The sequence below is a fragment of the Falco cherrug genome, chromosome 2 (genome assembly GCF_023634085.1).
Source record: "Falco cherrug isolate bFalChe1 chromosome 2, bFalChe1.pri, whole genome shotgun sequence".
Taxonomy (NCBI): Eukaryota; Metazoa; Chordata; class Aves; order Falconiformes; family Falconidae; genus Falco; species Falco cherrug.
Window position 1 is genome coordinate 80,624,578 of NC_073698.1, and position 16,664 is coordinate 80,641,241.

At 44.0% G+C, this 16,664-nt stretch overlaps 1 protein-coding gene across 1 annotated transcript in view; it reads left to right on the forward strand.

Annotated features, from left to right (window-relative positions):
• The first annotated feature begins 564 nt into the window (after positions 1-564).
• The window catches only part of PDXK (pyridoxal kinase), a 51,459-nt gene continuing 35,359 nt past the window's right edge, over positions 565-16,664 (forward strand). Inside the window, exon 1 of the mRNA XM_055701414.1 lies at positions 565-838. Within this exon, the coding sequence (XP_055557389.1) occupies positions 746-838 (93 nt within the window). The 5' untranslated portion in view covers positions 565-745. The remainder of the gene's footprint in view (positions 839-16,664) is intronic.

A 16,664-nucleotide genomic window follows, 5' to 3' on the forward strand; every position in this document is an offset into this window, starting at 1 on the left:
TGGCCAGCGCCGCAGGCCAGGCTGTTAGAGGACAGCATGGGAGGCGCAGGAGGACTGGGTGGCCAGTGCTGTGCGCGCAGGCCAACGTCGGGCCAACCTACAGGCACTGGAAGCGTGCTTGAGCGAGGGCACAAGGCAGGTGACGACGGCGGCCGGTGTGATTGCAGGACTGAGCGAAGGGTGTCCATACGAGGGGGCCGTGGGTACCCCACGTGGGTTTTGTTGGAAGGGACGTGGGGCCCAGCACGTGGGAGCACGTCCCAGGTGGCTGCGGTGGCCACCGTACGGGGCCCCCTGTGCCGGGGAGCGCTGGGCGACGTCGCGGCCGTGCCGCTGTGGGCGGGGGCCGCTCTCGCTGCACGATGGCGCCTGGGACACCAGCGCCGCCGAGTGCGGGAGGGGCGGCCGCTGGGGCGCGTGACGGCGCGGGCCGCGTGACGACGACGCGGAGAGGGGCGGGGGGGGGAGCGGAAGCGCGGCGGTACCTGCAGTGAGAGCGCCGCGGGGCGCCGCGCCCCCCGCCCTGCCCCGCCGCGGCGGCCGCCCCCCGCTGAGCTTGGAGACGGCCATTAGGAGCCCGCGCCGATCGCCTGGCGGCCCCGGGGCGGCGGTGGGCCTGTGGGCGGGGGGGTGTGTGTGACAGGAGGGGAGGGCGAGCGCGTGACGCCCTCCGCGCCCCGCCCCCCCGCTCCTGCTCCCGGCGCCGCCACCTCGGCCCGGCCCGGCGCGGGCGGGCGGCGCAGCCATGGAGCCGGAGCGCGAGTGCCGGGTGCTCTCCATCCAGAGCCACGTCGTCCGCGGCTACGTGGGCAACAAGGCGGCCACCTTCCCCCTGCAGGTACCTGGGCGGGTGCGGACGGGCCCGCCGCCGCCGTCCGCTCCGCTCCGCTGCCGCTCCTCTGCGGGGCGGCGCGGGGAGCCGGGCAGGTGGTGTGACGGGGGCGCCGGGCGGGGGGGCCAGGTGGGAGGACGGCCGAGAGCCGGGCGCCCCTCCCGCCCTCCGAGGTGCGGAGCGTGGGGCTGGGGCGGGGGCAGCCGGGGGCAGTGGCCGTCCCGGGTCTCCGCGCTCCCCGGCGAGCCGCGGTCGGTGCGGCCGCGCTTCCCGCCGGCTCCGTACGGCAGGGCCCGCGGCTCCCGCTCACCTCGTTGCATCTGCCCGCCGGCTCGAGGCTGTGGTACGGCGGGCGGGCTTGGAAAGGGCGGGGGGCTGGGGGCGCTGCTGGCGGGCGTGCTCGGCTGCATACTGCGGCGCTCTGCGGGCGCCCTGCCTGTGGCCGCGGCGTGTGCTCCGGCCGTGGCAGGGGGTTGGCACCGCCGCTGTCAGCGGGCGGCCGCAGCGCCGGTGTGGGTGCCCGCCGCCGGGGACGGGGCGCTGGGCTTGGGGGAGCGGTGGCCTTGTGCTGGTGCGGAACGAAGCCCCCCACAAGCCCCCGTGGGTGGTGGAACTGGGTAACCCCCCGCTGCTCGGGCTCTGAGGACCGAGGGAAGCGGTACTAAGTACAAGGACCCTTTAATGACTGCGCACGGCCGGGCCGGAGCAGCTAGCGTGTGTGGGCTGGGGCTCGAGGGTATAACTGGACCTTGGCCCTCGTGGCTGGCGAGTGCTGACTTCAGAGCCGCTTGCTAAGGTCTAGCCGATGGTGGGAAAGGAGAACATCGGGGTGCGCTGGGGCGAGCCTTTGCACGTATTGCTGTTCTCTCTTGCGAAGTGTCTGTGTTGTGAGGGGCTAATTTGGGGCCTTACCATCGAGAGGGCTTTGTTCCTTGACACATGCGTGACTGTACGAAGCTCGCTGTCTAAGAATCTCTTTGCCGGAACGCAGTGTGTTGTGACATTGGTTATCTTGCTACATGCTTGACGAACAATGGTGTAATCTCGCTTGACTAGACACAAGAGATGGTACACTGATAAATGATGCCCTTGAGACCAGGCCTGCAACAAGCCAACATCACCCACCCACCCCCCTTATCACCAGGCAATTATAATGTAACCAAATCTCTTGATAATTAGTTTATGGTAAAGGGCAATGTACATATGAAATCTATGTGCTGTGGAAAAATCTGTGTGTATGGAGACGTGTTCCTGAAAGGTGGTCACGATCTCCAGGCCAACTGTCCCTCCTTTCCTAACTGAATGGTCTCTAAATTGTGGTCCCCCTGCCCCCACCTGCCCCAGCTGTTCTGTGGTAGCAGAAGGGCACACAGTGGTACTTAATTCCAGAATTCTCTTAAAACACTATTTTTATTCATACACATTTTAATTCCATGTCAAAGGTTCTGATTACTCTTCTGTAACTCAACCTTTCAGTGGCATCTGAGGTCCCTGTATGGGGGTCTCGTATGACTTGGCAAATGGGTTCCTATAAAGTGTCTTTAGTTCCTTGTCTGTGATGCTATGCAATACTATTGTAGTTAAAAAGTCCTGTTGATGTTGTAGCTGGGTTCTGTTTAAGGAGGCTATCATACTCACACTGTGTAATGTTCTTCAGTGTATAGCATAACAAGAACTTGCTGGGGTAGGGGGGGGAAAAGATAGCTGGGGAACAACTGAACCCCTATCACTACAGGCTGCGCTTGAAAAACCTGTATGTAGGCAACCCTTAATGAAGCTGTGCTTTCTAGAAAGTTACTTAAACCCTGGTTTTGCTAGAACATCAGACGTAGCAAATTGCCACAAAGTGAAACTCTTTTGCTTTTTTTTTGTTTTTGTGAAACAAGGAAAGGATTTACAAACCTGAGACTCTTTATTTTTTTTTAAATATAGATAAAAATGAAACCTGATGCTAGTCTTGAGGATGGGTGCAAATCTGGTGTGCTTATGTTATTTCCTGTTCTCTTTTATACTTTGGTCTTCTGAACCAAATTCTGAATGGTTAAATGAAGCTTCCTTCTGAGCTCATCAGTATGGAGCTTGCAAGGCAAGATGTATGTAGATATGTGTCTGTGTGCGTGTGTGCATGTGAGGTCTGATGGGCTGAAATCCAGACAGAACAGTTCAGGAATCTGCATTTGGACAGCAACATCCAAATAGAAAACCAGACGTGGTTTCATCTGCTGTTTTAGACTTCTGCAAAAACATAAGTTGTGTTTGAACAACTTAATCTTTTGTGGAAATCTATGATATTATTATTATTTACTAGCAATAGCCAGCGTATCAATGTGCACAGCAGAGAATTCTAATGTCTTTTTTTTTTAACCAGATGGTTTTGCTTTGTCAGGCTTCCATTACACTGAAAGCTGAAGTATTTAAAAAGTAAGCGTGTGGAAGACTTTCTCTGCGAAGTATGTGGTAAACACTTTCTAGATAGCAAACACAGCAAACAAGAGCTAGGTCATATATTAGAGCAGTTATAATAATGGAAGTAATATAACTGAGTGAGAAATATTAGAACCCTTTACGCCATTTCAGGTTAAAAGACATTAAAGTAGTTTGAGATTCTAGATTAACTAATAGGTCTTAGAGGAAACATGCACCTGGATTTCCCAGGTAGTAAAATGCTGGGAAGTGAACTTTCCTCAGCTGTGCTCTGGATTCTGCCTTGCCAAGGGTTTAAATAGTTTTTACTTGCATGGTTTTACTATCTCTTTGAAAGTTCTGAAGGTAGTTTTGAATTATTTTTAAAATACTCAGAAATTATTTCACAACCATGTAACCTGAGCAGCTTTTGATACCAGGCAAGGGTTTAGAATTTTTCCAGCATTTAAGAGAGGAAGAGCAGTTGGTTGTACATTAATGTAGGGAGCTGCCACTGTCAGTCACATAAATGATTTTAAAACACCAAAGAATGTTTCTCCTACTCAACTAAGAGTTATCACAGTTTTTATGAGATAAGATAAAAATTTATGTTTTCACCATGGTATTCAACATTATGTCCATCGTATGCATTTTCTTTCTTAGAAGGACCTCTTTATTTGTTAATTTTAAATATAATTTTAACTTGCCTTTCCTGCCCCACCTTCTAGGTAGGCAGAATGTGACCATAAATAAAGGGTGCAGTACTGGGAAGCAGAGTTACAGTCCTCCTCAAACCACAGAGTGAATACACAAGGGCAAGCTCATTTCTGTTCTGCAGAGGTACTTAATTCTGACCATCAAGAAAATTTTGGTAGGCAGATGAATTTAAATTCATATACTACACCCATCATAGTATCAGCTTTTGTGAATGAGTATTTTGGTCTGTGTGTTCTGTTCTTTGGGCCTCCATAAGTTTCCAGGAAAGAGGTTTGAAAGTACAAGGGAGGGACGAGAGAGCCCCAGCTGATTTCACCTGGCACTGGACATTAGCATTTGGTTGCCACTGGGCTAGATTATACTCCTGTCTGCAAGACAGAGACTGTTGATCTTTGTTTATGTCTAGATAAAAATGATATCCAGAGAGTTCTGTTCTTACCTTGTTTGATAATGCTAATGGAACATGATTATATTCTGTTGTTCTGTGGGTTGTGGGTTTTTTTTTTTGTCTGCCCTAACACAGAATTTGATAAAATCTTGTCTCTGTTTTTACTGTTTAATTTGTGTCTTCTTTTTATATCTGTTTATCTTGAAGATGGAGCTAAAAGCGTGGATAAAAATACCATTAATTATTTGGGTCTGGAGATTGAAATTGTCTGTTCTGAATTGTAGGATGCTATCATAAATAGCTTCTACAATACAGGACAAGATGGCCTATTGAAATCTGTTCAATGATTTTATTTCTTACCTCACCCCTCTGCCCTGCCACCTCTCCTCCCCACCCCCCCCCACCCCTTACCCCTAGGTGACTGGAAATAGTTGTCTGTTCAGGTATTAAGGGCGGATCATTCTCATTCTTAGATTAGTCCTCATTTATTCTTTCGCAAAATAAACAGGAAGCCTACTTTTTTATCTCCTTCATTGTGAAAAAGATGGGAAAACAATTTTGATCAGCACAGATGGTAATTTCTTTGATGTTTAAGGGTAGTTTTAAACTGCATTGTTTGGCCAAAGGTATAATTTGCTTTCATGTGCTGAGACCAAAACAGTATCAACCTATCTTTAATAATTATCTGCTGCCCTAACAAAAAAGTTTGAGGCTTTTTTCTTTTTGTTTTGAAAAATGTAATCAAACCAATTAAGTATTTTACAGGAAGAGAAGTAGAAAAATAATACCTCTTATTTAAGCTGACTGCTTGCTCTGTTTCAAAACTTACTTCTGTTAATTACATCAGTCAGAGGAAGGATGAATCAATCAAAAGTGTTTACAAAGTAACAGTAAGAAATGTGCCTACTGGGTAGCCCTTATTTTTGTTACAGATCAAAGGCTGACAAAGCCTAACCCTTAAACAGAAAATAAATACAAAGATAAAAGTATTTGTTCTTTGTAATATCCAAAGATTGTCCTAAAGTACATATCTGAATGAAGAATAGTGGCTCTTGATTCATAGTTCAAATGAAGCTTGCGGAAGCATGATTTTCCTCCTTGCCTGTGTTTTTGTTCTTGTGAGAAAGATAAACAAGGGACAGATGAATTTTAAAAAACCCAAAACTCATGACCCCTCTGGGAAGGCTTATTTATAACTATGTAAACAGCATTTTCTTATTATGTGGATGCCAGTATATTTAGATGCAGAAGTTGCAGTGAATACCTTGTGCAAGAAGAGGCCCTGAAAGAGACTTATCCAAAAGGTCCTAGCAAGGTGGTTCTGCACCTGGCAGTTTGGATTTCTAGGGAAAGGCTTTAACAGAACTTTCCAGAAACTGTTGTTCAGGTTGATTCAGGAGCTTAGATGTACTGTGAGAACTTTTTCTGAGAAGATTGTAGGAGATGGATTTTCAACCTGTATGGTAATGTGAAAGGGGAGTGGGTCAGGACTGAGAGACAACAAAGTGGAGTATTTCTCAAAAGACACGCACAAACACACAAAGTGTGTGTGTGTCACTCTTTCAGCTCTTAACACTGCATGAAGACAGACTATACTGAGACAAAGAACTGGGAAAAATACCGGGGTCTTACTTTTACTTTAACAGTACTAGTTTGCATATATGTAGAACGCTAAAGTAAGAGATCTCAAATTTCTTCATAAATTTTTTTTACAGAAATCTGTTCAACAACTAAAGCAAAAGTAATGCAAAATAATCAATTTGAAAAGCTAGAGTAATTTCAACCTGCCTAAAAGAAGTCCAGCTGGGACTGCTGATGTGCAGTGGTCCCTAAATAGCAGGACTGAGCAGAGTCTGTAATAGAGTGTGGGGCTGATTGAACCATCATCATCTGAGATCAATCTAAGTGTGTGACAGTAGTATCCGTAAGTGTTCCTACAAGTCACTTAATTGTGGCAGCTTGTTAAATAAGCTTTTGTAATGAAAAGACAGAAAATGCAGTCATGAAAATACAGAAATTATGGAGATGTTCCCACAGGTTGGTTGTCTTACAGTTGAAAAGCTGAAAAAAGGATTTTAAGATACACTGCAAAATAAATTTTAATGTATGGGGTCAGCTGACTACCAAGCATTTTAAAGTTTTAAAAAATGATGAATATTTAGTGGTCGGTTATTGTTGTTATTTGATAGTACATTGTGAAAATTGGAACTGTGCCAGATGTGTAGAATCATTTAGGTTTGAAAAGACCTGTAAGATCACCAAGTCCAACCATTAACCTAGTACTGCCAAGTCCACCACTAAACCATGTCCCTAAGTGCCACATCTTTTAAATACCTCCAGGGATGGTGACTCAGCTGCTTCCCCCTCCCGGCAGCCTGTTCCAATGCTTGACCACCCTTTCAGTGAAGAAATTCTTCCTAGTATCCAAACTGAACCTCCCCTGGCACAACTTGAGGCCATTTCCTCTTGTCCTGTCCCTTGTTACCTGGCAGAGGAGGCCAATGTGCAGCTGCCTGCAGCCTCCTGGCAGGGAGTTGGACGGAGCCAAAGGTCCCCCTGAGCCTCCTCCTCTCCAGGCTGAACAGCCCCAGTTCCCTCAGCTGCTCCTCATAACGCTTGTGCTCCAGACCCTTCACCGGCTGCGTTGCCCTTCTCTGGACACGCTCCGGCACCTCCATGTCTGTCTCTGTTGTAGCAAGGGGCCCAAAACTGAACACAGGGTTTGAGGTGCGGCCTCACCCGAGCCGAGTACAGGGGGACGACCCCTTCCCTGGCCACACTGTTTCTGGTACAAGCCAGGATGCTGTTGGCCTTCTTGGTCACCTTGGCACACTGCTGGCTCGTGTTCAGCCGGCTGTTGATGAACACCCTCAGGTCCTTTCCCACCAGGCAGCTTCCCCGCCACTCTGCCCCCGCCTGTAGCGCTGCGCGGGGTTGTTGTGAGCCCAGTGCAGGACCTGGCGCTTCTCCTTGTTGAACCTCATGCAATTGGCCTCGGCCCATCGGTCCGGCCTGTCCAGATCCCTCTGCAGAGCCTGCCTGCCCTCAAGCACATCCTCACTCCTGACCGACTTGCTGTCACCTGCACACTTACTGAGGGTGCACTCAATGTTCTTGTCCAGGGCACTGATAAAGGTATGAAACAGGGCCGGCCCCAGTACTGAGCCGTGGGGAACACCACTTGGCTGCTAACTGGGTGTAACTCCATCCACCACCACCCTGTGGGCTGGGCTGTCCAGGCAGCTTTTAACGCAGCGTAGAGTGCGCCTGTCCAAGCCATGAGCAGCCAGTTTCTCCAGGAGAATGCTGTGGGAGACAGTGTCAAAGGCTTTACTAAGGTCTAGGTCCAGAGCCTTTCCCTCATCCGCTAGGCAGGTCATCTTGTAGAAGCAGATCAGGTTTGTCAAGCAGGACCTGCCTTTCATAAACCCACGCTGGCTGGGCCTGATCACCTGGTTGTCCTGTATGTGCCATGTGATGGTGCTCAAGGTGATCTGCTCTATAACTGAGGTTAGACTGACAGGTCTGCAGTTCCCTGGATCCTTCTTCTGGCCCTTCCTGTAGATGGGCATCACGTTGGTTAATCTCCAGTCTTCTGGGACCTCCCCAGTTAGCCAGGACTGCTGGTAAATGATGGAGAGCAGCTTGATGAGCTCCTCCATCAGCTCCCTCAGTGCCCTCGGGTGGATCTCATCCAGACCCATAGATCTGTGTGTGTCTTAAGTGGAGCAGCAGGTCACTGATGGTTTCCTCCTGGACTGTTGGGACTTCATTCTGTTCCTCGTCCCTGTCTTCCAGCTCAGGGGTCTGAGTACCCGGAGGGCAAATGGTCTTGCTATCAAAGACTGAGGCAAAAGCATTTGGTGCCTCAGCCTTTTCCTCAGCCTTTGTCAGTATGTTTCCCTCTGGATCCAGTAAAGGGTGGAGTATATCCTTAGTGCTCCTTTTGTTGCTAATGTATTTATAAAAACATTTTAAATTTTCTTTTATGGCAGCAGCCAGCCTGAGTTCTAACTGGGTTTTTTGTTCTAATTTTGTCCCTGCATAACCTCATGACATTCTCATAGTCCTCCTTAGTTGCCTGCTCCTTCTTCCAAAAGTGGTAAACTCTCTTTTTTTTTTCCCCTGAGTTGCAGCAAGAGGTCTTTGTTCAGCCAGGGCAATCATCTTCCCCACCAGCTTGTCTTTTGGCACATAGGCTGATATTTGACATACCATATAATAGTTACACTGCAGTGTGTACTGTAGTAAAGAGATAGTAGGTTGGGTTGTTTTTTCCCTGCATAAATGTAATCTTTTTATCTAATGCAACACAGCAAAGTGGAACGGTAAAGGAGGATCACATTTGGCATCTACAAGTATGTGCAAATATTTGACATAGGAGCAAGCAGAACTGCCCCTCCCTGATTCACCTGCTTTCTTGGAAAAAAAAAAAAAAGAAAATTGTGTTGTCAAGAAATTGCAAATCCTATTAAAGGACTGGAAAACCTTTCCTAAAGGTGCATTTGCACTGTTTGTGTGAAGAATATCATGTACTCAGAGACTCAGTAGCAAGTGCTCGCTTGCTTAAAGACAGAAAATAAGGCCATTTCCTAATCAAAAAAATGCCTTAAGTCTTAAATTTTATTTTTTTTAAATTCTTGCAGTCGTCATGTCTTATTTCTGCTCGAAATGAAGCAGTTGAGAGAAGTTTTTTTCTCCTGTATAAACAAACAAGGACAGATAACAGAGTCAATAGTGATCAGATTTCTGAAAAAAGAGCTTTACGTTAAAGTTAATTTCACATATATATGAGAATGTGCTGAAACATATTAAAAGTTTAATTTGAAATAATTAATCTTTAATTGTATGTATGAGGATGGTACAAAGCTACACCTAAGAAAAATAGGTGACATACAAAGCTACTGATACTTCTTAAAATCTCCCTTTTACTAAAGTGTTGTGTCTAGCTTTTAATTTTTTCTATTTATATCCAAAAATGATGGTCAGCTTTCCTTAAATAGCAGATTTGGTCATTTTAGATAAGGGGTACAGCATTTTCCATGGCTGACTGCATGCGGGCCAGGCAGGTTTTTTTAGCCTCTTCAGACTGAAAAGATGCAAGTGGAAGTTCCGCTTCAGTTGCTTGTGTTGTGTGGAAAACAGGCTTGAGCTGGTGAAGCAAGATTAATGTGAGGAGTGAGGCATTAGTCCTGGAACATAAAATGTCCATTCTTCTGAAATGTGTGTGATAGAGTATGCAGCTGTATAGTAATCTACGGGGGGGGGGGGTGGGGGATGAGCATAATGTTTGAAACATGGCAAGAAGATCCATGTTGATAGATAATAGGTGCTCCAACAGAAGCCAGATTAGTTCATCATCTTGTGGCTTGGCAGCAATGGGGTAACCTGTGAAACAATATTAGTATGCTGAAATACCTGAATTTTTTCAAGCCTTTGTTCAGGACTCTTATTTGTTGATGTAATTAATCTGTGACACCTCTGAGCTCCAGTTCCCTTAACATCTGGAACGATTACCTATAGAGCAGGAGAGAGAACTGATACCAAAACCTCTGATGTGATTAATTTTAAAAGAACAAAACAAAAGCCTGAAACTAACCCTCACTTCATCTTCTGTCATCCTATATAAATTTTAAGCATATGGACTTAAAGTTTGGGCTGAGGAGAATTTCTTTCGCAGTGATTTAGCTTTACGGAGTGCAAAGCACCTCTTGCCAGAGGGATGTGTGGGGTTGAGGAGGTGCTATGGAACACACTGGAAAGAGGTAAGTCTCTCCCCTGTGGCAGAGCAAAAGCTGGAGAGCCACTTTCTGATCTGTAGATGCAGTGGTTTCCAAAAGCATGAGTAAATGGTTTTCGTGGTCAGCACAACCTTTCCAGTCTGATCACAGCTATTCTCCTCCTCCCTGCTGTGTGGCTCAGTCATGTTTAACCTCTCAGAAGAGGATCTGTCTGGAAGTCTCAAGCAAGGAGAACACAGCTATCAATGACATTGATAAGTTGAAGAGAGGAATCCATTCAAGGATAGCGTTCATTAGATCATCATACTACAAACTGCCAAAGAATTGAAATGCTGTCTGTCCCACAATATCTGAATAAGGCAATTTCTCTTGCTTAACTTGGCAGATTGCTGGCCAGTAAAGTCGAGTATATTTTCTTTCATACTCCCCTTAATGGTTCTCTGTTTATTTATTGTTAACACTAAATTATTTGTTTTCTTCCTGAATTTTATGGTGTTTGTTCATAGCTCCCATACACAGTAATTCCGTGCCCATCTTCTGGAAGAGTAAAGAAAAAGAAAATAAGTTATAATGGAAAAAAAAGTTGGTAAAATTCTCAAAATTTGATACTGTTTTTCCAGAATTATGTGCTGGAATTTATGGTGACGTATATAGTAAAGTTTGGCCTAAATCTTATAAATTAAAATACATATGTATTTTTTATAAATCTATGTATCTTCATGTATTTTACAGCATTTGTTTTGCGTGATGAGTACTACTGAACAAATTTAGGCTGAAGGAGATCTTTCCCCATCTGTCCAGCTCTTCACTGTGGTTACTCTTGCTTTTCTGGCAGAATACACCCCTGCTCTCAAGGGGTGGGCACCCCCTTACTTGTGGAAACCATCGGACTCTCTGAGCAGCTAACAGAAATGGAAAAAAATGTTTGAAACTGAGGCCAGCAGGTGTACTGTTTCCTGCAGTGCATTAATTATTTGTTGTTGCTGTTTGTGGACCAGCACAAGATACAACCTGTGTCACAGCTCATTCCTTTTGTAGTCAAGTATTGCCGGTAGCTTCATATTGGGAATGGTTGTTTCTGGTTTTAGTTAGTGGAAGTAACATTGTGCCTCTGCTCTTTCATAGAAACCAACCAAATATTGGCAACTTAGATGTTCATATTTGAGAGGTTTCCTATTGTCACCTATCCTCTAGGGTATAGCTTCATGATCTGCTGGTTTCAGTAGCAAAGCCAGCTTGAGAAACTCCTGCTCTTTCCTGACCTCCACCAACTAGTTCTTCCACCTGCACTGTTTTGCTTTCCACTTCAACTCTTCAAGGACATTTTGTGAGGCCATGTGGTAAACTGCTCTGAGAGGCCAGCCAGGTTATAAATAACTTGAAAAAGAGGTAAAAGAAGAAAATGTTTGTTTATCTTGTGAGTAGATTTCCTTATCCAGTTCCCTACACAGCCCCACAGACAGCTCTTTTGGCATAACTGAGGGGCCAGAGCAGGAGCAAGCCCCAGGCATCTATACTTGGCATCATCCACTGAAGGAATTATTCCTCAAAGTATGCTCTTATCAGAGACATCTGCTTGCTTTGAAGGAATCAGCGAGACATTTAACTGTTCTCTAGAGGCTTCATTTTTCCCCTGCGGTGGCCTTGGTGTGGTTTTTACAGAACATGGCACCTCTTTCCTGTTCTGTTTTGATGAGTATCAGTTATCTTGCAGTTTAACATCTAAAGCTTTGGTAGGAGAGTGGAATCCATTCATGGTCTGCCCAAGAAGGCCAAATAAAGTGTATGTGCTGGATAAAACTTTTTATTGTAGGATAACTCCACCTTATTATATGTAGATAATGTGTTTGCCATGCATTGCTAATGGACCGGAGGTTAGCGATCTAACTATCCACAACATGAACAGCAAGACTAAAAATAGAAATAAAATAAATATCAGAGGAAAATAATGTGTTGTGGGATTCCCTCATTCCCCCCATTTCATTCACTAAACTAAACAAGATATTAAGTCCATGCCTATTGGACCTATTGCTGCTGTGTATGTCTGCCTCTCCTAATCAGTGTTTGTAAACTTCCTTGTAGCACTGCATGCTTCCAGTTGGCAGGAGTTTGTAGTGACACGTATGGTGTTCTTGTCAAATTACATCCAAGTGTAGAAAGAAGCAGCATGAAGATGATGAATCTGAAATTCGCAGTGAACCTGCAGTTTATGTCTCTTTTGAAGAGTATTAAGTCTGCAACTTTGCCATCTGAAATCAACATCTAAAGTTAGTTACCTAACGGTAATCTGAGTCTCAGGATTGGGGGAAGGAAATGTATTTCTTGGGTGGAAGGCAGTCAGACACCCACAGCACCACCTTGTTCTCCTTTTTTTGTGTATCCTTCGGTGGGAAGAATTAAGGGGGAAGCAGAAGCCGTTATGTCCCTGTCTCTCATTTACCTTAGCCCTTATAAATCAGTGTCTTGAAGATCTGTCACTTAATCCTACCCCAGATGGCAGGAATGACCTTCTGCCCATAGGAAGGTTAATAGAGCAGCTATCCCACAGTTTTTTATAACTCTGCAGTCGGGTCAATCCTGAACTGGTGTAATGCATGGAGTAACAGTGATTACCATGTGCCTCTTGCAGGCACAAGAGGCTGTTTGTTGAGTAGCCTATGAAAAAATGCTGATGATGTAGAACAACGAATTTCTTAGTGCTGAACAAAACAGCTTAGAGGGAATTTTGATAAAATCATCCATTTTATGCCATCTTACTATGATGTGAATAAGCTGTAAATAATATGGTCAAGTTTGTATTCATAAACCAATATTCATTTTAATGCATAAATAAGCTTGTAATTGTATAGCGACAAAGGGGTTAAAATGTCTGAAAGATCATATAGACTGTTCTGGCAAGAAAGTTGCAAATCTCTGCAAGGGGAGCTGCCCTCCTTATCTGCAAAGCAAGCTGCCCTACCAAGGAGGTAACGGGACAGCAGGATGGCCTTGAGTAAAATTACAAGGGGTATTGTAAAAACCCTGGGAAAGATTTCTACAAGTCTGCCAACTCATCACTTTTGAGACCTAAGGTGAAAAGTACACCATGAGGAAGACCTACGGCCTTCCTCCCATAGACCACTGCACACATTCTAAAGACCCCGGCCCACAATTTTTGGAAGAATCTGCACAAGCGTGAAAGACTGATAAGCTAATTAGCATACGAAGCGAGGGTAGGCGGGTTCAGGTAATGAATATGTATAGGCGTTAATGGAATATTCATTGTTTCATTATATAAATATAAGATAATCTGCCCCTCTGGGTGTGTACGATTGGTGGAAGGATCCCCCGTACACCCGGCGCCGACAATAAAGAATACTTAATCACTAAGAAATTCTGAAGACGTTCTTTGAAACAACTGTCTTGCACTGAATAGTTACCAATGCACACTGATCAGTCTCTCAGGATGGAAAGTAGAACTGAATGACCTGGTGGTATTTGCTCTGAAACGTTCCTGCATATCCAGGGCTTATTTGGAGGAACATCTTTAAGGTACTATTATCCTTACCTTTAATTCGGCCTGATTATGTTTCAGATATGTACTTATATTGTGAGCCTTTTCAGAAAAACCAAGGAATAAACTACTTGAGAACAAATTCACTGCAGTCTCGGGCTGTTCTGGTCTTTTCTGTTTAGATAGTCTTGGTCTTACAGCTAGATCAGCCCATCTGCAAATTCTCAGTAAGTACCAATTTTGCCAGAACATTTGAACAAAAATTGCAGTCTGCTCTGGCAGAAGAGAGAGGCATTTTTCTGCTCCAGTCTTTAGTTAATGCCCCCTGTGGTGGCCAGTGCTGAAGTCAGCTTGTAAATCCTGAAAATTGGTGTGCAGTTGATCAGAGGTGAAAAGGCAGTGACACTCAAGAAACGGGCATTGGACTACCTGAGATGATCATCTTGTCTTGTTTCTGCTGTTGTAGGGCTAGTTGTTGTTGGGCCTGAGAACTTCTGGCCATAGAGGGACAATGAAGCATCAAATAAACGTGGCTGCAGCATATATAAAATATCGCAGACTCCTCCACACCTACTTTCCTCTCATGTATGTTCTTTTATAACTTTTGGAAAGCTAAGTTAGGAAGCAAAAAAAAACCCCAGTTCGAGATGCATGGAGTTTGACTTGAGAATACAAGAAGTTGAGGTGAAAGGTAGGTTCAGGTAGGGAAAGGCATGGTCGTTTCCATTTTTTCTGGAATTTTTTTTCTTAGTGTGAGGATGAACAGATCTAACCAAGTAGTTTGTTTGTATGTTCTTTATTTTGGTTTTTTTTGGCTGATTGTGTATTGTTTATATGTCTTCATATAGTATATTTTGTAGATTTTTTAAAAAAGATTATATAGTTATCTTGTTTTTAACAAGTATCAGGTACTATCCAAATACTATTATTTTAACTGTTACAGTCTTTCCTGTGTTTCCTGTCTGTCTTTGTCACTGGTGAAATAACTTTTTTTTCTCAAGGTCATCTGCTGTATGTTTCTATTGTCTGTTTTGTAATTGTCAATTTCTAACCTCAGTATTTGAAGTGGCCCATTTGGTACCTGACTCCAGATTAACGAATCACCAACATTATCTCCAGCATCCCTGTTTCTAAGCTAGTTTATTTGCTCTTGTATTTTTACCCTGGCACAGTATCTCCAGTATCTTAATGATTTTTCTTTGCAGTGCCTTGCCAAACGCTGCACTAAAATACAGCTATATTGTATGTACAGAGCTCTTATTATCTGTTTGGTATGGTTTATTAAAAGCTCAGAAAGAGAAAAAAAGAGACTGGGTTAGTCAACAGCAATTTCAGTTCAGTTTATCAACCCACGCTAGCAATTATGCCTGCTTCACTAATTGCCAGGGCATGCTTTTTTTTTCGCAAGGTCCTTTTCTCAAACTGAATTTGTGTTCTAATTTTCTACATCTAGTACAATGTATGTTTTTTGGTTCAGTATCAAATGGAAGGAGACACAAGTAAGTAAAGAGCTGGCACACAGTGAGAGGTGCAAGCTGCAAAGGGGAAATCCTTTCTCCCCTTCCAAATTAGATTACAGAAGTTCAGCCTTTTTAAATGTTTCTGTTCCATGTCCAGAGGAATAAAGCGGAGCAGTGATGTTCACTGGAGTTACAGTGGTGGCTGTGTCAAAGTTCCAAACTGTAGTACATAAACATCAGCACATATATGCAAACGCCTTGTAATACAATGGAGCGTTTCATGGCCTTATATAGAGACTTTCTTATTGCAAAGTATCGCTGCCATTACTTAGCAAAAAACCCCAAAAAAACTCAATTACCTTGTTTGACAGGGTAATTTTAACTGTGACGTTAAAGTTAATTCTTCTAATGACTTTCAATGAAGCTTGGTTTTAAGATATGTATAAAAAACTTGGAAGGGGTGGAATGGTTTGGGTTTATGTGATATGGTGATTTTGTAGACAAATACAGGTATTTACTGGCTAATTCGGTTTGTGGATTATACAGATGCTTTGCTAAAAATCAGCACTTCGGGGACTTACCACAAGACTTCTTGAAAATTCCTCACAAATTGTGTCTGTTTAAGTCTCTGTAACCCGCTTTGTTTATGTATGGATTTATGCTGTAAAACTGCCTTTGACTGATGCATCTGTCAGTGTTGCATTACTTCAAGAGTAATTTTCCTGTTGATGTAGGGCCTTACCATATGTGCGTCCTGTTAACAGCAATAAAGCCAGCTGTGATCTAAATGTGGACGAGGAGGGGGGTCCTCTGGAAGAAAATATGATCATATAGTGGGGTTCTTTAAGCCTTTGATAGGTTTTGTGTTGCTGTCACATACCCTCAGATAAAGGCCCTCTGAAGTTAACGAGATGTGCCTTGTGCAGACTTGAGCAGGCCAACTGTTTTGCTTTCAGTACATAAGTCCTGGTTCTGGTGGGCTACTTGTTGATGTTTTTGAGATGCTTTCCTTTCCTATGGGGCACCAGACAGGCTCTGTTATGTCTGTCTACTGTTAGCTTCTTTTTTTGGCCCAGATCCATTTATTCAAGTGCCTTATGCCAGCTCACCTTGTTGAATTTCCTTATGTTAACTGTATTTGTGGAGGCAGAGGAGTAAGATTGTAATTGGGCAATTATTAAGGATTTGTTATAAAAATTCATAGTCATAGTTAAGATGTTTGTTGGGATAAACTTAATATATTCTTAAGCTTAATAAAAAACTGTGTGTGTGTACGTTTGTATTTTTTGTTTGAAATGTAGGATTTGCTCTTAAATATTAATTTGTTTTTTAAAATGCTGCTGTATGTATACTTTAAATGATATATTTCAAAGCACTTCCCTATTATATGGAAAGCTGGTCTGACTCTTGAAATTGAGAATATTTTTTTTTCCTTTCTGTAGAGCCCCTGGGCGTGTCATGTCCTTCCATTAATTTTTGAAAATTAAATACTATGTTCTGAGTATATTGGAAAGCTTCCATAAAAAGCATTAATTTATGGAGAAAAATAGAGGCAGTTTGTTGCTGTTGCAGCAGGTGGCATGGTCTGTGTTCTGAAAAACAAAGCACAAGACCACACATACAATATGTA